Genomic DNA, 26,782 nt, shown 5'->3' with positions numbered 1-26,782 from the left:
ATAATCTTATTTCCTTTCAGGGAAAAAAATTCAAGGCCAAAAAGGAAAAAAACCAACAGCATGTAGCCTCTGGTCTTCCAGAGCCTTACTTCACTTAGGCCTACGCTTTTATGCACAAGTTCCAATTTCTTCCCATCAGTGATTCTCTGAATTTATCTCCCAAGAAGACTACATCATCTAAAAAGCCTCATTTCCCATTCCTACGTTTCAATAAACATCTCACCTTTTTGATTTCCTTCTTCTGCTCTGAGCAACAACTCCAACTAACTCTCCCTCATATACTTGTATCAAACGCAACTCCAGACACATCCAAGATATCAAAACAAGCACCACATTCTGAGGTAGCACACTCCTACCAACAGAGAGTTCCAATTGTGAGTAGCTAGTGTGCCACTGGCAGAATATCTGTCACAGACAGTTCTCTCCTCCATATGCTTAAACCCACCTTGGGAAGTAGTTTCATCTCTGGTTGCTGGCTGCAGAATGAAGGGCTAAAGTGAAGGCCCTTCACTTAGTATGAGGAGACCTATTGTTTGTATTAACCAGGGTACCCAAAAGTGCACAATGAAATCTATTGCTCTGAATAGGGCAGAGTTCAAGAGATGGTTCTAGAAAACCTCCCAGCACTTGAGGAGACAGAGATGAGGGCTGCTGTTTTCCACCCTAATCCAGACTACATTATGAATCAGTGTAAAAATAAGCCCTCTAGATGCAACCAAAATCAAATGTCCTTTTTAATCTAATAATTTCCTGCTATAAATCATAAGCTAAATATTCTTAAACATCTCCATGTACTTTCTCACCCAGCCAAGCCTGTTGCTTTACAATAAGCAAAGATGCTCTATGTACTGGAATATCACAGAATGCCATAGGATAAAAGAAGTTTTACTCACAGAATAAAAAGTAAAGGTCACCACCCATTATTTGCATTGCATTAAGCACTCATAAATCCATTACTTAAGGCCATCTAGAATGAGTAGATTTGTACTGCTGTTTTCAAGGTCTGTGAATTACACAGTCATCAGTAAAGGACAAGGACAGAATACAGAAAAGGTCTTATAACCTTTTCTCTCTTTTTATTTACCAACTGTCAAGGTTGGTGGGAGGGAGGATGAGTTCTGTTCTTGACAACATTCCCCCCCCTACAGAAAATTAAGCCTGAGGTGCTAACTAAAATTATTCCATTGTCTTTTTAAGTAATGAACTCATTAATTCTCATGGATATTGATTAGTGGAGAGAAATACATTACATCCCAATTAATGGGACTGTCTTAGAAAAAGGGGAAATGTTGCATAAAGTTAATTTGATTTTATAAAAGATTTTATTAATGAAATGGCTTTATATGAAGTTTGAAACAATCTATCTAGTACATTAACAAAAGTCAATATAGAAAGCAGGCCTGGTTGGTAATGCTATATTACTTTGAAAAAATAAAAAGCTACTGGTAAAAAATAGGCAAAGGAAAGGCTGGCTCTCGCTACAAAGAAAAATTTCTGCCTTAATGCAAAATAGTTAAAAAATTAAAGGATGAGTACTGTGCTGAAACATTAAAATAAACTGAGAAACTTTATTCCTGTGGGATCTGGTTCCCTGGAAGGAGAAAGACATCATGCAGTAACCTGGTTCTTGTGGCTTGGCTCTTCATGCAGTAAATATTCCTTATACAACCTTAAATATTTTAGCTGATCCTTTAGATTTCACTTGGGTGACACTATTTGTTTCTTCATATATGTAATATCAAGCATCTGCTGATGTGTTTTTTAAAAACCATAAAAACAATTTTAAGGGAGTATCAGGTGCTATAAATCAACATAAAATTAGCAAACATATAAAAACACATCACTTAAACAAAACAAAACAAAACAAAACATCACTTACCCGGAGCAGTGAACTGTTTAACATTGGTGAATCTAGACTTATCAGCCACACTAGCCATAAAGCAGCCCTTTGGCACGGTCCAGTCATTGGGCTTGCTATTTTTGTCCCTGTCTTCTGCTGTTTCATATACCTCTATGTGAGGGGGTTTCTCAGTTAGATTCTTGCTGTAATGACTTAACCCATACTGTGCAATCTGGATTGGGTAGAAATAGCCTTGAGGTCCCCATTGTGTAGATAGAGGTACACCTATAAAACAGAGAAACAAAATAAATATCTCCAGACATTCATAATCCTATTCTGAATACCACTCTTCACTGTTTTACTTCTGGGGGAGTTATAGCAACTTTTAAGCTTCCTTATTACACTGTTTTCATAGTTACTAAAAACAAGTACCAAATTAACCAGAAATGAAACACAGAACTAAATGCTCATTCACTCTCATTCATTATTTGTTGACAGATAGCAATGCAATGTTGTGGATCATCTTTTTAAGGACTAATTTTTAATGTGTGCTACTTTTGCTCATAGCTACAGATGTCATATTTCATAATTCTGTTTCATACATTCAAGTTTTACACAATTTAAATACATATAGTTAATGTTACCAGCTTTATTCTAGAATATTAAACCTGAAATTTTCTTAACATCTGTACTTAACAGTCAAGTTAATTACATACTAATCTTTCCCTCCGGTGTCAAGATGTGGTCTAGTAACTTTATCATCTGATGGTTAAAAGTATTTGCTTAAGAAGCCAGCTATGGGGGGCTTCCCTGGTGGCGTAGTGGTTGAGAGTCTGCCTGCCAATGCAGGGGACACGGGTTCGAGCCCTGGTCTGGGAGGATCCCACATGCTGCGGAGCAACTGGGCCCGTGAGCCACAACTACTGAGCCTGCGCGTCTGGAGCCTGTGCTCCGCAACAAGAGAGGCTGCGATAGTGAGAGGCCCGCGCACCGCGATGAAGAGTGGCCGCCGCTCACTGCAACTGGAGAAAGCCCTCACACAGAAACAAAGACCCAACATAGCCATAAATAAATAAATAAATAAATTTATAAAATAAAATAAAATAAAATAAAAAGAAGTCAGCTATGACTAGGCAACTTAAAGTATAAACACAGTTTGCAATTCTTTTTCATATCCTTCAGATCAAAATGTAATTCTTGAGAACAAGGAGTGCTTTTTTTAAAGAATGAATTAAAGTTGTATATTTAAACCACAGATTCTTGATAAATTCATTAGTGGATTACCTCTTGTAAAGTTCTAAGCAAAACTTTTAAATGTTTGGCATTAGTGTTTATTTTAGTAATTTTCTACATGGGAAATACAATAATACCACACTGTACAGAATACTGTATTATTGCATCATGGTGTATGTGTTGAGAGATAAACTATTTGTAGTCCTAAAATAAATTAACAAGCAACAGATGGGCATGGCAGAAACTGGGAACCTATAAAACTATATGTGTTTTGATGTAGTTTCAAAATAGTTTAAGGAATTACAGACCATACAGGCTAAGAAACCTAGGCTACAGATAAGCTTTTTAACTTCAATATTCTTTCTCCAAGGGTAGATTTTTTTTTCAAATTCAAACAATTATTTTCACTTAATAAAAGCAAGGTTTATACGATCTCATTTGATGGGTAATAACTACAATAATGTGCAATTGGCCTAAGAAGTGATAGACTGATCAATGGAACCGAATAGTAGGCCAGAAACATACTCTAGTAAAGATTTAGAAACATATTCTAGTTTCAAAATATTTTAGTATAACGATAAAGATTGATCAGCGGGGAAAAGAGGAGATTATTCAATAAACGTTAAGGGAAAAAAAATCTAAAATTAGGCCCTGACCTTGTACCATTTGTCAAAATATAAATCAGTCTAGCTTGACTAAAAAGTTAAATGTAAAAAAACCCCCCATAAAACTATTAGAGAAAATACAGATGAACAGCTGATCGTGGCATGGCAAATGATTTTCTAAGCATAAAAGGAAGAATAAAAAAAAAAACCCTAAGTTTAGTAAATAGAACTAAAAATTTCTAAAACTAACAAAGCATAAATAAAATGCAAAGACAGCCAAATTAAAGAAAATATCTTTAACAAATGCAACAAGGTGCTACCACCCTTGCTATATATATAAAAGATCTCACAAATATATTTTTCTAAAAAACAACATTAATCACATTGAAAAAGGGGGAAAGAACATCAAGCCCATTCTATAATGGTTAAAAGCATATGAAAAACATATCTGGCCTCACTAATTGCTACAGAAAGCAAATTATGAGATCCCTTTGTAAACAACAGATTAAAAAATGAACTTTCATGATGGCAGGAATTGGGTGACAGGGGCACCCTTATACTCTGCTATTGGAAGCATGAATAGGGTCAACTGTCTTGGAAAGTAGTTTGGTAAAATAGATTAACTGATACTATTTGACATGGTAATTTATTTCCTAGGGAACTACTCTGAGAATACAATTAAAACAGCAAATGATTAACTATGAATATCTATACCATTATGTATAATGGCAAAAAAGTGGAAATGACCTAAATGTCCAACTAAAGAGAAAGGTTCCATACATTATTATGGCATGTCCTTATTACGAATATTAGTGATTAAAATATTCAATAACAAGAGGAAATAATCATAACATGTTGAACGAAAAAAGAATACAAAATTGACTATACAGCATGATTCTAATTTGTTTAAAAATGTGTATCTACAAAAACAACAAAAAGATTGGAAAAGACATCAAAACATTAACAGTGGTTATGGTTGCTTTTTACTTTTTCTTTAGCATCTAAGCACCTATTAAGCTTATACACTTTTAAAAATTACTGGAAAAAAAAAAAGGTTTGGCGATGGATATCTTTCAAGCCTCTAAAAAACTATTACCCTCCTGAACACTGCACAATAAATATCATTATAACTATGTTAAAACATATATCTAGGTATAAAGACCTTCTGAGAATATATAAAAATGGTAATAATTATCTTGAATGGTAAGAATATAAGTGAATTTACCCCCTTCCTTCTTCTAAACATTCAGTAAAGATATTACAAAAATTAAAATATTAAGATATTAAAATCACTTTCTATTTTTTATTATTTTTTTATTTTTTGCGGTACGGGGGCCTCTCACTGCTGTGGCCTCTCCCGTTGCGGAGCACAGGCTCCGGATGCGCAGGCTCAGTGGCCATGGCTCATGGGCCCAGCTGCTCTGCGGCATGTGGGACCTTCCTGGACCGGGGTATGAACCCATGTCCCCTGCGTCGGCAGGCGGACTCTCAACCACTGTGCCACCAGGGAAGCCCTAAAATCACTTTCTATAACAAAATGAGAAAAATGAAATAAAACCCAAACTAAGCAATCTTAAAACACACTAAGTTCTTTCCTCTGATTAAATGATATACTTTAAAGTCAAATTCAATATGGCTTTCTGATCAATCCTAGGTTTGAAATACAAATTCCAAAATGTATTAATTATACCCATAAGGAACCCCCAGGTTTTAAAGCCAATGAAAGACATTATGTAATAGACTATAGGAGTTCATGAAGTTCAGAGAAAATGATATTATGTATTATCTTGTTCTGAGAACTGTAAACCTCCATCCAGGGATGATACCTGGCTAATCTGGTAATAAGACTTGGTACATTGATGGGTCCACTGGATGGTCTGTCTCCCTTTCCCATCTCCTCTCATAGGATATGATAATAACCTATTACGATAGGTTATTAGGATAATAACTGTATATTTTAATGCAAAATTTCTGGAGATGCTGTGCCTTGACTTTACTGATGATAATTTTAGTTTCTGGGGTAGGTTAATGGCATAATCCTATTCAATCAGGTATGATCTTATTGTAGCCCTTAAATCACACCATCTAGAAATTTCAGGTTTAACGTGTTCCTCCCTGCTAAGTCAGAGTGATGAAAGGTCTCTTGATAGTAAGCTATGCAAGTACTTGCTATATAATTAACACAGTCTCTTATTCCTCAACACAATCAGGACAGAAAAATGCAGTGGAGTAGATGGATACCAACCTTCAACCCCACTTATGCACTTGACTCTGTCTCGGACTTCCACATTGTAGCCTTCAAAGGACATAAACACACCATCAGGGTGATAAGGGGCTCTCTGTGCATAGACTTTGGAATAGCTATGAGAGAATTCAAACCGATCATAGCCATCGTACTGAACCACCTTTCCGTAAACGTCAAAATATTTCTCTACCCAGGTAAATGGAAGAAAGACTTCATTCCCCTCTCGTCTCCCTTTAATAGTGTGTTCATCATTTATGAGACAGTCAATTTCTTCATATTTGAGCCCTAACACCTTGCTTCCCCCATTGCTATTGAAGCCTCCAACAACAGGAGGCGCTTTCTGCTGTTCCTGAGGGAATGCCTCCTCAGAGTGCTTGGCCATGTGGTTCACATAGTTGTTGCTCTCAGATGCTGCTGCTCTTTTTTCTAACGCATCCACTCTGAAGCCACTACTCGAGTGCCGTGGAAACTGGATCGCTTTGTCGCTGGAACACTTATTCCACAAAAGTACTGTGACCAAAGTGAAGAGTGCGCAGATGACAATCAAAGTCTTATAGTTGACCCGAGCTGCCAAGCAACGCATATTCAGACCATACCTATGGAGGCAAGAAGAAAAATTCACACAAAGATGTACTTACTGACATTTCATAGGATAAGATTTACTTTTAAGATACTGAACCACCACATTAGGGCAATTTTATTAACTGCATGTAATCTGATCAGATTTAAAATTACTAACTCAAAGTTTTCAGCAGAGACAAAGAAAAGGCAAGAGTTGCTTCCCCCCTCTTAAAATGCTCAGTTAGCATGATCCTCTAAAGCAAAGATTCCCAATCTTTCTCTGTTTGTGGCTCCCTTGGATTCTTAATAATTTTTTCATGAAGCCCCTAGGTCAAAAAAAAAAAACCCGTTGGGCTTCCCTAGTGGCGCAGTGGTTGAGAGTCCGCCTGCCGATGCGGGGGACACAAGTTCGTGCCCCGGTCCAAGAAGATACCACATGCCGCGGAGCGGCTGGGCCTGTGGGCCATGGCCGCTGAGCCTGCGCGTCCGGAGCCTGTGCTCTGCAACGGGAGAGGCTGCAACAGTGACAGGCCCGCGTACCGCAAACAAACAAACAAACAAACAAACAAAAACCTATTACTTCCATTTGTGAAGTAGTTGGGCTCAAACAACTTAATACATATTTTTGTCCTAACGACTGAGTAGCTGTTTGAAAAAAATATAACAGGTCATGTCAAGGTAAACACTGACATCCATGTTGCCAAATCCAACAATGAATTTTTAGTGCTCACCCTATGTTGCTTCTCAGCAGCATGAAATAGTAAACGACTCTTTCCTTCCTGAAACACTTTCTTCCCAGGACTCCCGGGGCACCATGCGTTCTTGGTTCTCCTTATACCCCAGCTGGATGCTCCTCCTAGTCATCTCTGATCATTCCTTCTCATCTCTCTGAACCTGAATGTTGAAATGCCTTAGGGCCCCAGTCCTCAGACCTCTTCTTTATCTCTATTCACTCCCAGGTGATCTCACCCAATCACATGGCTTTAAATACAATTTATATGTTGACTTTTCCCAAAATTCTATCTCCAGGCCAGACCTTTCTTCAGAACTGCAGGCACATATACCTATGTGCCAATCCAAGTATCAATAACTGACATCTTTATTTGAAGGTCAAATGGGCTTCTAAAACATAACATTCAAAATTTAATCCCTAATCTTTCCCTTCAATCTGCTCCTCCTTTACTGCTCAGACCAGGAATACTGACTCCTTTCTTGTTCACCCCATATCCAACCAGTCAGGAAATCCTGCTGTCCCTACCTTCAAATTATACCCAGAATCTAATCACTTTTCACCAACTACACAAGTTACCAACACATCAGAGCCACTGCCATATTTCACTTGGAATACTACAGTGATGTCTAACCTGCTCTCCCTGCTTTTACCCTTGCTCTACTATTCTACCCCAAAGTCTATTCTCAACATAGCAGTCAGAATGACGCTTTTAAATACAAGCCAGATCCTGTCTTTCCAGTCATGATGGGAGAAGAATTTGATGCTGTTGCCCCTACTGGCCATGTGGTGTACCAACCAGTTGTGATTGTACTGTAGGTAGTCCTGGAATGCCTGTTGCTGGGGTCACTGGGAAACATGGAAAATTATGGGTTAGTTACATGTGCAACATATGGAATATCTCTGCCCACTGAGAGTAAAGAGAGTAGGCTTACTGCTGCTTGCTACAGTAGCTCTGTAATTTATTTTATGGTGTAAATCCAAAACTACTTATTTTATGGTTGTAATCCTTCTTCCCCCTTTTCCTCTCAATAAACCCTTCTGGCAGCAATGAGATTTAAAAAAATCAAACCGTAAAATGAAAACGTTTAATGAAAAATTACACAATGATTTTCTGTTTTTCAAGAAAGCTGATGGTGTTTTTCAATTAAAAGCTCATTTCTTTTAATTCCAAGAGGAGGTAAACCCTGAGTCCTTGCATGTCTGAAAGCAACTTTATTCTGCTCTCACCTTTGATGAATAGTTTGGCAGGATATAGAATCCTTGGGCTGCATATTATTTTCTTTCTAAATGCTGTAGGCAATGTTTTACTTTCTTAAAGCATTACGGGCTACTGATGAGAGGTTTGACTTCAGTCTGATACTTGCCATTTTGTACATGACTTCCCTCTGAGTCTTGTGTTTACCCTAGGAATTCTGCAGTTTTGTGAGAATGTGTTAACAGTATGATATTTGATTCACTATTTCAGCACTTGGTGTGCCCTTTCAACCTGAAACCTTGTGTTCTCTTATTCTTGTTTAATGGATGTAGTATCTTCTTGCAGCTCTGAGTATGTTAGGGTTCTGTTTTTGTAAAGTTCTCTCTGATTATCTCTGTTTTCTTTGGTGGTCATTTTTCTGGTTATTTTAGTCTCTTTCATGGTGTTAGCTTTCCTCATACGCCTGTGATCTTTGTTTACTCATTCATCTTTAGGCTTGAATGACTCATTAGCTAACACAGATTTCCTCTGTTATTGTGAAGATGGTCTGCTTTTGGGCTAGATTGTTCTGAGAGGGGCTCTGTGTGGGTTGGGTACAGGCGGAGTGACAGTGTTCCTTTAGGGTGTGTGGGTGGGTAGCCAGCAGGCCCTCTAAATACCAGAATGAAGATGACTTTTTCTTTTGTCCTGGGGACATAACTCGTACTCTAGAAGCCTTAGCTTTTCCCAATTTCTCTAAAGAAAATCTGGCTGGTGTTTTGGCTGGGGTTCACGCCAGCTATCTATAGTTCAAGTGCAGGGGTGAGAGAGATAAGGGGAAGGAAGGAGAGGGTACAGCTGTGCCTTCTAGTACTGGAACAGAGATCCGGAAATCTGTTTAATTATCACCCTATGGTAATCTTCCTATTTACTGTTATTGGCATCTTCATTTCTTATTTCTATATATTTTATTTCAGTGGGGCATCAGGAGGGAAGGGAGGCAAAGATATGGGTCTGGTACATCTTGGAAATCATACACAGATTGTAAGAGCTGGAATCCAATAATATATTTCATCATCTGCATTATTACTATGAGAAAATGTGTTGAACGCTAAAAAAAGAAGTGTGGTACAAGCAAACCTTCAGAAGTCACATATTTATAAATTGAGGATTTCCTTATATAGTAGCATGGGCAAACGGATAATACTAAGTGATGTTCTTTGTTTTAATTTTATTTATTTATTTTTATTTTTGACTGTGTTGGGTCTTTGCTGCTGCGCGCAGGTTTTTCTCTAGTTGTGGTGAGCAGAGGCTATTCTTCATTGTGGTGCATGGGCTTCTCATTGGGTGGCTTCTCTTGTTGCAGAGCATGGGCTCTAGGCACGCAGGCTTCAGTAGTTGTGGTGCTTGGGCTCAGTAGTTGTGGCTCGCGGGCTCTAGAGCGTAGGCTCAGTAGTTGTGGCACACGGGCTTAGTTGCTCCGTGGCATGTGGGATCTTCCCGGAGCAGGGCTCGAACCCGTGTCCCGTGCATTGGCAGGCGGATTCTTAACCACTGCACCACCAAGGAAGCCCCTAAGTGATGTTTAAACAAACAAACAAAAAAAGCCCTCCATTAAAAACATTTATGTGCCAACATTTGAATCATCCGTCAGCTATACTAACATTTAGAGCAGTTAAAACAGAAATATAAAGCTTTTGTCCCACCTTTGAGACGTGCCCTTCCTCCATGACCCAAAAGAGAGTAAACCTGCTATGGAACTTGTAGGCTACCATTATGATGAGGCATGTGATGGGAAAATAAAGAAAAGTCAAAATTAAAAACTTTCAATAACCTTTATGTCCAGATTTTGTATCTGATACCATTCCTTACTAAAAGCAATCAGGATAAAAAAATTATAAAAGCAATCAGGGCTTCTTAGAGACATCAATCTGAAAGGTCCCTTTCCCGATTAAGTCAAAGCTGTGAGAATTATGACTGATGTTGACTGAAACACACTAAATCAATAAAGATCCATGAGTCTATAATGATATTCAAAAAAGGAGATAGCCAGAAAAAATACTTAAATCATCTTCTGACGAAAACTGGTAACTAAATCAAAGAATTTATTTATCTATCTTTGCAGGAGAACACACCAATAGCCTCAGATGACAAAGAATTCTATTTTACAGAAAAAGGGTGGCTAATAATGTAGAAGAAAAAAATTAAAATCTGAAAATTATTATGCAATTCCTCATGAAATTACTAATTTAGCCAAGTGTTATATGCAGGCATATGTTTGACAGGGATTTAGTGATTCATACTGTGCAAAGTAACACCAAATACATTATTTCCTAGTCACAAGGAGAAAAAGGTGAAACTCTACAATGAAGGGATCAGTCAGCACCCTAATTCAGTGGTCAAATTCAGTCTCATTAACGATGACTCATGCAGATGTTGTGTCTCTTGATGAGTTAAAATAAAAAGTACATAACCTATTGTATATCCCAGCCAAAAATGTTTAACTTGGATCTCTCTGACCCTATGATTTAATTTCTAATTAACAGGAAATACAAGGGAAAGAGGAACAAGTTAAGCGCAGATGCAACCAGTACATCAAGAAGGTGAGACATCCTGCAGGAGAGTTGGCCCCATCTCCTCAATAAATTAGTGGTATGAAACGAAAAAGGAGACTGGGTTAGACTTTTTGAAAAGAGACTTAAGAAATATAACAACCAGATGTGAGACTTGGTCCTAAGCTGGGAAATCTGACTATGGGCTTGGTAAGAAGGAAAGATGGAAGGACATATGGAGGTTGTTAACTGAAAAAAAGGAGGTTACAGAACAGCACATATAGTATGATTTTCTAATTTTCCATGAATATGTTTAACATGTTTTTAAACCATAAAAAAAGAAAATTAAGAAGGTCAAAGTCACTTGTTAAAATATTTAAAGAAAGAATTATAAATTTTTAGTTAAAATTCTTAGTTTTCAAAATAGGCACTGACATTTTTTGGAGGGGAGGATAGAAAGAAAGAAAACTCTGAGTATTGACATGCAGTACTAACTACCAAACAGGCTTATCTAAAGGTAAGTACAATAATTTTATTATGTTTCTCATATTATAGAAAATTGACTATAGAAACTTTCAAATTTCGAAAAGTAAATTGCATTGACATTTTGCTAAGTACAAATGATAGTAACTTTAAAAGCTAAAACCAGGGTTTTCTGCTGAGTGGTGATAAGCTTCCTACTTATTTTAAAGCTTTTGCTACATCCATGAACTAGATTAACCTTTCAAGTTAAAGTAAAAAAAAAAAAAAAAAGTAAATAAATAAATTCAAAAACCTTGAAAGCTCATGTGTTGCTGATCCTAAAGATTTATTTCATTAGAAACATAATCCAATAAAATTTAGTTTTAGTAACTTTAGAGATCTACAACAGGAAATAACATTCAGTAAACATCATAAAGAAACTGTGGAATAAGTTCTTTGCACAAACAGTTAAAAATTAAGTAAAGCAAAATATAACTTAGTTTTCCTTTGGGAGAGCAAACTGTTCTCTTCTAAAATGATGTGCAATTCAAAGAAATTTTCCTGATACCTTAGTTTTCAAATTCATTTTCCTGAGTAATTCAGTAAACATTAAAACTGTGGATATCACCATGAGTTTTTAAAATATGAAGGTCATATTTCAGTTAAGAACAACCTTCAAATAAATTTGTAATAGTTTCAGTGAAAGAAATTATTGGCTTTTTCCTTCCTCTGAATAATGTAGACCAATGCCTGCTTGCCCATTATTTTCTCTTTTTTATTTATATATCTAACAATTTATATTCTTATAATCATTTGGTAGCAAGTAAATAGAAGGAATAGTAGTTGCTCAATAGAAAATCAAACTGACTGGTTCAATCAGTATCTATTCGGCAGCTAACATGTGGCAGGTAAGGCACAATCCCTGTCCCTAAAGGCCAGATTGGCAGGAAACATGGGCATAAGAAACAATAACGCAATGATACACAAACTGTAAAAAAAAAAAAAAAAAAAAAAAGTTATGTAGAATGTGTTATGAAACACAGTAACGTTTTAAGTGAAAGCTTCCAGGTGGAATGAGTAGACTTACAGTCAAGCATGCTCCAAAATCAGGGTGTTTGCATTTGCCATTCCCTCTGCTTGGCAACCTGTTTCCCCAGATATCCACTTGGCTTGCTCCCTTACTTCTTCAGGTCACTGCTTAAGGGTCAGTTTATTAGAGAGGTCCTCTCTGACCACCCTATCCTAAATAGCAGTTCTCACCCCATCATTCTCTAGGTCCTTACTTGGCTTTATTTTTCTTCATAGCATTTATCACTACTTGGTATTATACATATTCAAATTATAAGCCCTCTCCAATCCACTAGAATGTAAGTTCCACAAGGGTTGAGATTTTGCTTCTCCTGGTCATTGCTGCATCCCCAATGCCTAGAAATGTGCCTGGTTCAAGTAGGCATTCAATAAATATTTATTGAATGAACACTGTTAAACATGCAATTTTAAAAAATAACAGACATTTGAAAGAGACAATTTTGTTTCCTTTCCCATATTTGGGTATTCTGAAAGCATAATCCAAATAAAAATGAACATAACTGACATAATTGAATACGGATTGTGATGCTGTATATTGGCCAACTCTTTAAAATGGATCTATAATTTAAGAACTGCTGTTAGTAAAGTTCCATCTGTTTACTGCTTGATAGACCAAGATTTAAATTACACAGTCAAATGTTTAAGTATTCTGTGATAGCTCCAACTCAAAGGAGAACTGCCTATACTTTTGGTGGTCAGGCCTCTTCCAGTAATGCAAACAAGTAGTATTCCCTAGCAACTACTGAAAATAAAGGACAAAATGAAAAGGTAATTCTGCTAGTCCATTAAAAAAAAAAAACAAAGTTAAAATAATCTTTGATACAAGTGGCTCACAATGCTTCAAATAAGATTATATTTCTAGGCAAACATCTCAAAGAAATGAGCAGGGGGTTTATAGTATATTATATTATTCACATTTTAAGGATGAAGAGACCAAAGTATAATAGCCCACAAGAGATTCATTAAAACAGAGGACAAGGACAAAGCCAAGATAGCTGAGAATTTAAGATTAAAAATTATATTTCTATTTTACAGATGATGAAACTGAGGCTCTGTGATGTTAAGTAATTTACCCTAGGTCATGTGATTATTTGATTGTTCACTAGAGATTTGAATTCCAAACCCTGTGCTCTAACATTCACAAGGTATCTTTGAGCTGATATATATTTTATTTCAGAAGCTGAATACCACCCTTTCCCAAGAGATACTCTAATTTATAGCAGGTTACCAGATTGTGAATTGAACTCAGACATTAACAGATCTTATTCTAGATAAAGCTGAATTTTGACCTTGAATCAACAGTTTACATAGGTAGAGTACAATTTTAGAAAGAGTTATCTAGTTATCTAGTTATCTATCTATCTATTTAAAATAGTTATCTATTTTAAAATCTTATTAGCATTTCTAAATGAAGCTGCTGTTATTTTTGAATCTTCTTCAAATCTAACAGTATAATTACAAACCATGTTACTATTAGAAAAGAATAGAAAGGGAAGTCATAATTATGATATTTATGTATACATAGCCCAGTACCTGGTCTGCAGGTGGATTAGAATAATTAAGCTCTTGAAAATAGGATTCCCATTGGCCCTACAAATCTAGCAACAGCTTACAAATTCATTACAACGCTTCATTCTGCCAATAATTATAATGATGTTCTGGGATAGCTTGTTGAAGCAAAACCTTTCTCCAGAGATAAAAATGGAGCTTAATAACAGTTTCATCAGTCCATGTTAATTTGAGGCTTTGAAAATAATGTACTGGTGTTCTAAAAACTCCACAGTGGCAGTATTTATAAGAGTAACTAACATTAGTATAAGGACTAATTACTAAACTAAAATTAGTAACTAACATTAGTTCAGGTATAAGAAAGTAGAAATCTTAAGATAAAAATTTTTTATTCCATGATTGCATTTTTATTAGCTGTGTGGGGGGGGAAGAAAAGAGAAACAAAGAAAAACCCTGAATATAAATGCTTTACCTTTTTTTTTCTACTTAGCTTAATTTCTGATAAGAACACAGAATCTTTGATATAGATTATTTGTAATAACTCTCAGAATGAAAATTACCCAAGACATCAAAGCTCAAATTTATCTGCTCGGTTACTCAACACAAATCTGCTTAGAAGCAACTTAAACCAATACTTCTGCCTTCCATTCTCTTATAAACATTTCCATCATCATGAAAGGAAAAAACAAAACAAAAACGAAAAACTTCAAACTATAGAGATAAAGGAGAACCATGTATACAGCAGCAATTAACACATTATAAATCAACTATACTTCAATAAAAAAATTTTTTAAAAGAAGAACCATCTAATGAAGAATATGTTAATTGTATAAATAAAAACTCAAATTAGAACTCAGGAGTTAGGGGAAGGTATACTTGTGGTTCTGTCTGTGCTCTATTTGCAAGGAAACCTGAGACCATCTGGTGTCTTCTATTAGCCCAGAGTGTGGAAGTGCACATTTTTTTTTCCAATTTTTTTTCTTGGGTGGTAAAATGCAGGTAACATAAAATTTACTATCTTAGCCATTTTTAAGTGTACAGTTATGTGGTATTACATACATTCACAATGTTGTGTGGCCATCACTACCATTCATCACCATAACTCTTCCCATCTTGTAAAACTGAAACTCATACCCATTAAACAATAACATTTCCCTATTCCTCTCTCCCCACCAGCCCCTGGCAACCACACTTTCTGCATCTATGATTTTGACTAGTCTAAGTATCTCATATAAGTGGAATCATATAGTATTTGTCTTTTTGTGACTGACCTATTTCACTTAGCATAATGAACCCAAGTTTCATCCATGTTGTAGCATATGTCAAATTTCCTTCCTTTTTAAGGCCGAATAATATTTCATTATAGGTATATACCACATTTTGCTTATTCATTCATCAGTCGATGGGCACTTTGGTTGCTGCTGTGAATAATGCTACTATGAACATGGGTGTACAAATATCTTTTTGAGACCCTGTTTTCATTTCTTTTGGACATAAATCCCAAAATGGAATTGCTGGATCATATGGAAAGTCCATTTTTAGGTTTTTCAGGAATCTCCATACTGTTTTCCACAGAGATTGTAACATATTAACAACCTCACCAAAAGTGCACAGGGTTCTAATTTCTCCACATCCTCGCCAACACTTGTGATTTTTTATTTTATTTTTTTAAATAAAACCATCCTAATGTGTGTGAGCATCTCATTGTAGTTTTGATTTGCATTTCCCTAATGATTAGTGATGTTGGGCATCTTTTCATGTGCTTATTGGCTATTTGTATATCTTCTTTGAAGAAATGTTTATTCAAGTCCCTTGCCCATCTTTGGCTTTTTTTTTTTTAAGCCGGGCTGTGCTGGCATGCAGGATTCTAATTCCCCAACCAGGGATCAGACCCACACCCCCTGCAGTGGAAGCCAGCGCAGAGCCTTAGCCACCAGGGAACACCAGGAAGTCCCCCATTTTCAAATTTTTTTTTTTTATTGTTGAGTTTTAGGAGTTCTCTATATATTCTGGATTTTAATTCCTTATCAGATATATGGTTTGCAAATATTTTCTCCTATTCACCTCAGTCTACTGTCTTGTAAACTCATTTTCCATGTCTTAATCCAAAGACTCCACAATTTTTTAAATTTCCAAGCATAAAAACCAATTTCTAAAATTTCCTTGTTATTGAAGTAACCTGTTATACCAAGAGTATGCTTTTGCCTCGTATTGAGTGCTACCTTCCTCTCTTTTAGTGGCTGCAATGTATTAACTCTGATTCCATCCCTGGGTACTTCCTATAAACCAGTAGCTGATTCCACAGCTTGACAAAAGTAGGGTTTGATTTTTCAGCAAGAATACTTTATGGTAGAGGTGTGAACTTTCATCAGGAAATATATGCCTGGTAGTCTCTTTTTTTTTTTTTTTCTGTTAGGATTAATCTGTATGTTCAGGTGTTGTCAGCCTGATCTAGTCATTATAAAGTTCTGCATTAGCAATCCATCAAATGGTTTTAGAAACCACTGATAATTCTTTCATTAGGGGGGCTGCAAAATGGTGATATTATAATTCTATCAGCCTTTCTTAATGTAGTAGCTGAAATATTTCTGTTAAAGAAAATCTTGCCCATAGCAGCTATTTGGTTATCCCTATACAGTTTGTACAGGAAAGCCAGAATTAATGCTTGAATCTTTCCTTTACCAATTTTTGAAATAATGAATTGACTCCCTAATAAACTCCAAAAATAAACAATGACTTTTTAAAAGTAACATCTGAATTCATTAATTTTAAACATACTTGATGTGTTTCAATCCACCACAGTTACTACTTTTTCCTTTTTTTTTAACATCTTTATTGGAGTATAATTGCTTTAAAATGGTGTGTTAGTTTCTGCTTTATAACAAAGTGAACCAGTTATACATATACATATGTTCCCCTATCTCTTCCCTCTTGCGTCTCCCTCCCTCCCACCCTCCCTATCCCACCCCTCTAGGTGGTCACAAAGCACCGAGCTGATCTCCCTGTGCTATGTGGCTGCTTCCACTAGCTATCTATTTTTCGTTTGGTAGTGTATATATGTCCATGCCACTCTCTCACTTTGTCACAGCTTCCCCTTCCCCATATCCTCAAGTCCATTCTCTAGTAGGTCTGTGTCTTTATTCCCATCTTACCCCTAGGTTCTTCATGACCTTTTTTTTTTTCTTAGATTCCATATATATGTGTTAGCATACGGTATTTGTTTTTCTATTTCTGACTTACTTCACTCTGTATGACAGACTCTAGGTCCATCCACCTCACTACAACTATCTCAATTTCGTTTCTTTTTATGGCTGAGTAATATTCCATTGTATATATGTGCCACATCTTCTTTATCCATTCATCCGATGATGGACACTTAGGTTGCTTCCATGTCCTGGCTATTGTAAATAGAGTTGCAATGAACAATTTGGTACAAGCAGCTCATGCAGCTCAATAACAAAAAAACAAACAACTCAATCCAAAAATGGGCAGAAGACCTAAATAGACATTTCTCCAAAGAAGATATACAGATTGCCAACAAACACATGAAAGAATGCTCAACAACATTAATCATTAGAGAAATGCAAATCAAAACTACAATGAGATATCATCTCACACCAGTGAGAATGGCCATCATCAAAAAATCTAGAAGCAATAAATGCTGGAGAGGGTGTGGAGAAAAGGGAACACTCTGGCACTGTTGCTGGGAATGTAAATTGATACAGCCACTATGGAGAACAGTATGGAGGTTCCTTAAAAAACTAAAAATAGAACTACCATACGACCCAGCAATCCCACTACTGGGCATATACCCTGAGTTACTACTTCTTGATGCTCAAATTATCCCATCTTTAGCCAGTGCAAATCTCTTCAAGTTGATTCCTAAGTCCTTTTGACACAACCCAAGTAGTTTCTGAGAGTTTTCTTCTAAGAAAAGGTATCCCAGGTTCATCACGTACAGTTTCTACCAAAGACCTGAAACAGTCATTCTTCAAAGAGCTCTAGTTGCTTTCAGTGGGAATATCTAGGTTATTTCTAATAGAAATTTCTTGACATTTCTATATTTCAGGTATATGAACATGCCTCTTTTATGTTTAAGTGCTGGGGTACTATTTTTAGATATTTTAGTGGTGACTAGAGGTGGGTTGAGAAGGAGTCAGATGCCTGTATCCAGACTGCTATCTGAATCAGTTTGGATTAGGTTCTGCTGCTAGTAACAGACACCAGAAACAAACCCTTACATGTTCCACCCATTGATATTTTTCACTTATGCAAAAGAAACCCAGAATTAGGCAGTCTAGAGCTATTATACAGCTACATGGTCAAGGACCTGGGCACTTTCTATCTTTCTACATCACACTACGGCCCAGAAAGTTACTGAAGCTTCAGCCATCATGTCTGTGCTGTAGTCCAGAAAAAAGAGGAAAGACAGAGGGCAAACGGGCACATCTCTCAGTCGAATGTCTTATCCATAACCACTGTAGTAGGTACTCCATAAATATTAAATTGGAATGTGCATTAGTCACACAGGAGGTCTGTATCTAGTCAGTTTATAGCCATGTACATTTTCAAACTAACCTAGTTTTCCCATAGTCCAGAGTTTGTGCTGAAAATCATTACCAGCACTCCATGAGTAGGTCAACTCTGCTATCTTCATCTATCTCAAACCTTCAGGAGACATAATTAGGTTAGCAACAACAACAAGAAGTCACACTTGAGTGATAAAGGAAGTTATTCTTTTTTTGAGGGTGTAGGGGAAAGATTACAGGCAAAGGAAATATTTAGAATGTCTTACCATCTGCCAGGTGCTATACATACACTGAGTTACTGAAATCAAACCCTCAGAAGGAGCTCTTGTTATCACTGCCATACAGTTGAGGAAACAGTGCTGAAGAAAATTTAACTCTGCTGAAGAAAAATTGGTAGCAACCACATAATGGGATTTAAACCTAGATTTCTCTGGCTTCCAAGTGTAGGTTCTTTATATCAGACCACAACAGCATATTATCTGGCTCCAAATCACTATTTGTTTTCTCACCAACTAGGTAAGAGCAGAATGAGTTGCCCTTGGTTTCTGCAGACATTTTAAACTACTAGCATTATGCAGCAGCTTCTGAAACTAAAATTTGTTTCTGAAAAGAGCTTCCAACTGTATTCAGCTTAATTCTCTCTAGCACAGAAAGCAATAATATAAAGAACTAGGATAGGAATGTTTTTTAAAGAGCAGAGAGCAGCTTTGCATCCAGAAAAGCTGAACAGCTACAGTGTAGCTAAAATGTTCTTTGAAGTATTATACAGTACTTAACTAAAAAAGCTCTCTGCTTCTTCTAAGCAAGTGTCAAACTAAGCATATGCTATGTAAATATATCAGTTCAGAAAGGAATCCCAGGCTTCTTCAGCTGTGTAAGATTTCTCCCCCCATTAAGAAAGCCAAGAGAAAGAAAACCTAATGATGTGTTTACTCTTCATGGCTCATGCACAGGAGGACTTTACAGCACAAATTGGTAGAACTATCCTAAGAGGTTCTACAGAATAGCTGCTGATAAAAAGTTTTTATCAAGATTGGTGCAATCCTGCAAAACAGGAATGACAGAAGGGGAAAGGTTCATCAAGTTGCTTGCTTACAGTAATTTTAAACAATCATAGGGCATAAAGATAAGAGTCTTGGCCATGCAGAAGAAGCTGTATGTGGAAGAAATCAGTGCCCAAGCTGATTTTCAAATATGAGTAATTACTGGGCTGACTGTTGACACAGAAGTAGTAGAATCCAGTTTTGAGCTACTGCACAAAGCAATGCAGAAAGCATCACATTGGAAAAAATGATTGGAGAACGTGCTAACAGGAATCACGTGAGAACAATCTGTCAGGTTGTTAGACTATATGGTGAAATTCTATTTGCTAGTCAACTTGGTGTTTTTCTAATGTTTATGATAAAAAGAAAAATCTAATATACCAGCCTGCTGACATTGTATAATCTTTTGCAATTAAAAGAAAAAACATGGTAAGGTTAGCGCCCACATTTTAAATTCTCTTAATAAATAACAGAATAGCTGGGCAGGAGACAAGGAAAGGGGGACCTTTATAAAAAGGGAAGGAGAACATACAAACTACTATATATAAAATAAATAAACAACAAAGTCCTACTGTATATCACAGGGAAATATATTCAATATCATGTAATAAACCATAATGGAAAAGAATCTATACATATGTATAAGTGAATCACCTTGCTGTACACCAGAAACACAACACTGTAAATCAACTATACTTCAATTTAAAAAGTGGGGGGGCAGGGAAAGCAAGAGACTAGCAGTTTTGTGTCTTATTAATATAATCACATTTGATTCTCATTAACTACAAAGTGAGTATTATCTCCATTTTCCAGAAGGAAACTGTAAGGAGTCAAATGTTGACTCAACCACCATTGCCAGTTGCTTCACTTCTGTGAATCACAGTTTACTCACCAGTAAAATACGACTAGTACTATATACCTCATAGGTACCTCATATGGTGATCTTTAGGACTAAATGAGATAATGTATATACTTAAAAATGTGGAAATGTTAGCCCCATTTTTCTTGCAGAGATGTTACTAATTTGCTCAAAGTCACAAATTAGAAGTTTAATAAGAGATAAAACTGGAGATTGAAACCAGATTAAATGACTAGAACCCAATTTTTAAACTTAGTCCAGCGTTTGCCATTACACTACATTTTCATTGTACTCCACTTTGTATTATTTATCTTTCTACTACTACAGCATGCTAAATTAAACAACAAAAAAAGTATGTCCCAAATGTCACATACTACCCTCCAAATTTTCATTGAAAATAGTCAACAAGTTTCTTCATTCCCAATTGCTAATAGAGGGCTCATATTTTAGATTATTTAAGACTAAGGAATCCATGAACTAGTCACTCAACAGAATGCCATGTCCTCAAGATAATGCCATATTAACCCAGATATTCTAAAACTAAAAAGGTTATATACATGAATGTATAGCAGTTTATTCACAATAATCCCAAACTGGAAACAAACCAAATGTTCATCAACTGATTACTGGGCAAATAAACTGTGGTTCATCTATACAATGGAATACAACTCAGCAATAAACTGATACCTGATATCGGCAGCAACATGGATGAACCTTAAAAGCATTTGCTAAGAGTAAGAAGCCAGACACAAAAGGTTACTTATCCACTTATGATTCAATTTATATGACATTCTGGAAAAAAAAGTTATAGGGATAAAAGATCAGTAGTGGCAGAAAGGGAATGACTATAAAGGGGCATGAGGGACTTTTGGGGAGTAATGGAAATGTTCTAGATTTTGATTGTTATATATACATGAGTATATACATCTGTCAACTCATCTAACTGTACACTTTAAAAGGGGTGCATTTTAGGGACTTCCCTGGTGGTTCAGTGGGTAAGACTCTGCGCTCCCAATGCAGGGGGCCCGGGTTCGACCCCTGGTCAGGGAACGAGATCCCACATGCATGCTGCAACTAAGAGTCCGCACACTGCATGCTGCAACTAAGAAGCATGCGGAGCAGCCACAGATAGATAAATAAATAAATAAATAAATATTCAAAAGGGGTGCATTTTATTGTATGTAAATTATACCTCAATAAATCTGACTTTTAAAACAACTTGTAAAATTAGTCAAGAATAAATGCATTGCCATTGGTTTTTTGAGCAATAAATGCTATGAAAATATAGAAGAAACTAATAAAATAGGTCAAATAAGCAAAAAGAGATAGTATATTTTAGAAAAATTCTGAAATTTTGAGCCTGATAGGCCTAATTTTTTTTTTAACATCTTTATTGGGGTATAATTGCTTTACAATGGTGTGTTAGTTTCTGCTTTACAACAAAGTGAATCAGTTATACATATACATATGTTCCCCTATCTCTTCCCTCTTGCGTCTCCCTCCCCCCCACCCTCCCTATCCCACCCCTCCAGGCTGTCACAAAGCACCAAGCCAATATCCCTGTGCCATGCGGCTGCTTCCAACTAGCTATCTACCTTACTACGTTTGTTAGTGTGTATATGTCCATGACTCTCTCTCGCCCTGTCCCAGCTCACCCTTCCCCCTCCCCATAACCTCAAGTCCGTTCTCTAGGAGGTCTGCGTCTTTATTCCTGCCTTACCCCTAGGTTCTTCATGACATTTTTTTTCTTAAATTCCATATATATGTGTTAGCATATGGTATTTGTCTTTTTCTTTCTGACTTACTTCACTCTGTATGACAGACTCTAGGTCTATCCACCTCATTACAAATAGCTCAATTTCGTTTCTTTTTATGGCTGAGTAATATTCCATTGTATATATGTGCCACATCTTCTTTATCCATTCATCCGATGATGGACACTTAGGTTGTTTCCATCTCCGGGCTATTGTAAATAGAGCTGCAATGAACATTTTGGTACATGACTCTTTTTGAATTTCGGTTTTCTCAGGGTATATGCCCAGTAGTGGGATTGCTGGGTCATATGGTAGTTCTATTTGTAGCTTTTTAAGGAACCTCCATACTGTTCTCCATAGTGGCTGAACCAATTCACATTCCCACCAGCAGTGCAAGAGTGTTCCCTTTTCTCCACACCCTCTCCAGCATTTATTGTTTCTAGATTTTTTGATGATGGCCATTCTCACTGGTGTGAGATGATATCTCACTGTAGTTTTGATTTGCATTTCTCTAATGATTAATGATGTTGAGCATTCTTTTGTGTGTTTGTTGGCAGTCTGTATATCTTCTTTGGAGAAATGTCTATTTAGGTCTTCTGCCCATTTTTGGATTGGGTTGTTTGTTTTTTTTGTTATTGAGCTGCATGAGCTGCTTGTAAATTTTGGATATTAATCCTTTGTCGGTTGCTTCATTTGCAAATATTTTCTCCCATTCTGAGTGTTGTCTTTTCGTCTTGTTTATGGTTTCCTTTGATGTGCAAAAGCTTTGAAATTTCATTAGGTCCCATTTGTTTATTTTTGTTTTTATTTCCATTACTCTAGGAGGTGGGTCAGAAAGGATCTTGCTGTGATTGATGTCATAGAGTGTTCTGCCTATGTTTTCCTCTAAGAGTTTGATAGTTTCTGGCCTTACATTTAGCTCTTTAATCCATTTTGAGCTTATTTTTGTGTATGGTGTTAGGGAGTGATCTAATCTCATACTTTTACATGTACCTGTCCAGTTTTCCGAGCATCACTTATTGAAGAGGCTGTCCTTTCTCCACTGTACATTCCTGCCACCTTATCAAAGATAAGGTGTCCATATGTGTGTGGGTTTATCTCTGGGCTTTCTATCCTGTTCCATTGATCTATCTTTCTGTTTTTGTGCCAGTACCATACTGTCTTGATTACTGTAGCTTTGTAGTATACTCTGAAGTCAGGGAACCTGATTCCTCCAGCTCCGTTTTTCGTTCTCAAGATTGCTTTGGCTATTCGGGGTCTTTTGTGTTTCCATACAAATTGCGAAATTTTTTGTTCTAGTTCTGTGAAAAATGCCAGTGGTAGTTTGATAGGGATTGCGTTGAATCTATAGATTGCTTTGGGTATTAGAGTCATGTTCACAATGTTGATTCTTCCAATCCAAGAACATGGTATATCTCTCCATCTATTTGTATCATCTTTAATTTCTTTCATCAGTGTCTGATAATTTTCTGCATACAGGTCTTTTGTCTCCTTAGGTAGGTTTATTCCTAGATATTTTATTCTTTTTCTTGCAATGGTAAATGGGAGTGTTTTCTTGATTTCACTTTCAGATTTTTCATCATTAGTATATAGGAATGCCAGAGATTTCTGTGCATTAATTTTGTATCCTGCTACTTTACCAAATTCATTGATTAGCTCTAGTAGTTTTGTAGTAGCATCTTTAGGAATCTCTATGTATAGTATCATGTCATCTGCAAACAGTGACAGCTTTACTTCTTCTTTTCCGATTTGGATTCCTTTTATTTCCTTTTCTTCTCTGATTGCTGTGGCTAAACTTCCAAAACTATGTTGAATAAGAGTGGTGAGAGTGGGCAACCTTGTCTTGTTCCTGATCTTAGTGGAAATGCTTTCAGTTTTTCACCATTGAGGATGATGTTTGCTGTGGGCTTGTCATATATGGGATAGGCCTAAATTTGAATACTGGTAAGCTAGACAATGCTGGAGTAGTTAGGTAAGCTTTCCAAATCTCAATTTTCTCATCTGTAAAGCTGAGATAATACCTTCTACTTCATAAAGTAGTCATAAGATTAACTGAACAATTTGGTTCCTACCACATAGTAGGCAAACAAAGGAAAATGTCTATGGATGAAGTGGTGTTTCTCTTTTTAGGTCAATAAAGAGTAATCTTCATCTCTCTACCTGTATCAGTCCATTTAATCACCACATATTTGTTAAATATCTATTATATGGTATAGTAACATTTTCTCAAATAAGCAATCTCAAAAAAAGAGAAGTACATGTGTCCCCTGAAAAGAACACCTTCCTCTAAGCTTCTGTAACTTTTATCATCTCAGAAAAGTTGATAAGAACAGCAATCAAGAAACAGTACAGGGCTTCCCTGGTGGTGAGGTGGCTGTGAATCCGCCTGCCAATGCAGGGGACATGGGTTCAAGCCCTGGTCCAGGAAGATCCCACATGCCGCAGAGCAACTAAGCCCGTGCGCCACAACTACTGAGCCTGCGCTCTAGAGCCCGCGAGCCACAACTACTGAAGTCTGCGTGCCACAACTACTGAAGCCCGCGTGCCACAACTACTGAAGCCCGCGTGCCACAACTACTGAAGCCCACGCACCTAGAGCCCGTGCTCTGCAACTAGAGAAGCCACCGCAACGAGAAACCCATGCACTGCAACGAGGAGTGGCCCCTGTTCTCCAAAACTGGAGAAGGCCCACACGCGCAGCAACGAAGACCCAGTGCAGCTATAAATGAATGAATGAAACAATACAATCTGCTTTTCCACAGAATAATATATGGGTAAGGAACATAAATTTTATCAGCAATAAATGTGAATTAAATAAGATTTAAGCTAAGATTTCCCAGATATACAATTTTCTAAGCAAATAGGAAGGTTACCAAATTAAATTAACTTCAGCACTGTAGGAACTTTCATTTAACTCGTACTTAAGACCCTTCTGCATGCTAAGCAAGGGGTATAGATACACTGTGGGTTTTAAAATTTGAGATGAATGTAAATTACACAGAAATTCCACTTACCTAAATAAATAAGGTGACTGAAGTAGGAATAAAATGTATACAAAATAGAGTTTTTTAATGTGTAGAAATACATTTCTATACATTTACTAAGGGTTGAAACTAAATTTTCAGTGACATTTAAATAAACAGTCTCAGGTCTTGGCACTAGAATTATTTACAATGGTGAAACTTGAATTACAAATATTTGGCAAAGATAAAATTATATCTTCTGTTTTTCTTCCCAAATCAAAATCTTTTCCTCCACATATGTAGGTGTATATCGTGTATACTTCATATATATATACACACATTGTTCTTGCAACAAGCCCCATCATATAGCCCATACACTGCTTCATGTTTTTAAAAAATTGCTCCTTTAAAACAGAATTTAAAGTATTATCCCACATCTCATAAGCTTTAGGTTTCAAAATGCAGCAAGTATTGATTAAGGAATAAGAAATTAAGATGACACACAAATCTTCCCGTCTCTATAAAGCCGAAAACAAAGCAGCTATGGCCTCCAAACAATCCAATAGGAATCTGGGTTATAAATCGAGCTTCTCTGTGATGCACATTTATAATAAGGATAGAGAGCATTCTTTTTTGTTAGTGCTAAAACTCCATCTCTGGGAAGCAGAATGAATTTAAAAAGAAGCTTAACATTATACACTAAATTTGAAGACATGGCACCAATGTTTTCCACCTCTTTACTATCGCCTGGAGAAAGGAAGGGGAAGGGTGTTCAAGCAAGTTATTGACGTCTATTTCTTGACTGAAAACTAAATTCTTCTAGCAGTTTCTTGGTGTAAATTTACAGTCTGAATGCAAAAATCAAACAAAGGGACTTTGTTTATAAGCTAAAAACAAACGTTAAGTCCATGAAACTTTTATTTCTCATTCTCCACTTTAGTCATAAGGAGTAACTACAGAGGTCATAGGAATTTGGTGGTTTCAAGATTTTGGGGGGTCATATGGAATCTTTTACATGTTTTTCATATATTTTAGAAATTAAAACTCTTGGAAGTTATAGAGTACCCTAAAGTTAAATATGCCCAACTTGAACATAAGGAACTCCTTTTCTGTAAGGAACCCCTTAAGGTGACTCATCAAATTCTAAGCCAGTATAACTTCCTTCAGCCTTTCCAGGAAAATGAGAAATTACCCTAAAATACCTAAATATGGATATTCTACAATATTTAATAATGCCAAATAAATTATTTCTTTACATTATTAGGAAATTATTACTCATTTGTATATTCTCTGCCTCATTCCTTACTGTCTGCTCCGCCTCCCCAAATAGTACATACTCTACTCAAACAGAAATGCTAACAATTAGTCTATGATTTTAGACTAACCTAAAGCTTTTAACTCTCTCGGGATGAATTTTATATGCCCTCGCTGTTGCATTTATATCAGAAAATAAACTCCTTAAGGAGAGAAACCATGTGTAAATGGATTTTTTCCCCCTCCTGAAGTGCCTAGGACAATACTGGGTTTTTGTTTTGTTTCGTTTTCTTTCCATATGATGGTCTAATTATTCTTGGAATACATTTGAATACATTTCTATGGATATAATTCCCACCCCAAATTCTACTTTGCTA

At 36.5% G+C, this 26,782-nt stretch overlaps 1 protein-coding gene across 2 annotated transcripts in view; it reads right to left on the bottom strand.

Moving 5' to 3' along the window:
- Nucleotides 1–26,782, bottom strand: part of GLCE (glucuronic acid epimerase) — a 128,167-nt gene that overhangs the window by 8,177 nt on the left and 93,208 nt on the right. For both annotated transcript variants that reach the window (XM_027123451.1, XM_027123450.1), the window contains exons 2-3: nt 5,924–6,519; nt 1,880–2,125 (exon numbers count right to left, since the gene is read on the bottom strand). In XM_027123451.1, the coding sequence (XP_026979252.1) occupies nt 1,880–2,125; nt 5,924–6,506 (829 nt within the window). In that variant the 5' untranslated portion in view covers nt 6,507–6,519. The remainder of the gene's footprint in view (nt 1–1,879; nt 2,126–5,923; nt 6,520–26,782) is intronic.

This window comes from Aethalodelphis obliquidens, unplaced genomic scaffold (genome assembly GCF_003676395.1).
Source record: "Aethalodelphis obliquidens isolate GAN/ISIS:26980383/991018 unplaced genomic scaffold, ASM367639v1 scaffold26, whole genome shotgun sequence".
NCBI lineage: Eukaryota > Metazoa > Chordata > Mammalia > Artiodactyla > Delphinidae > Aethalodelphis > Aethalodelphis obliquidens.
The sequence above is the reverse complement of the archived record's forward strand: the minus strand, read 5'-3'. Positions and strand labels throughout refer to the sequence as shown.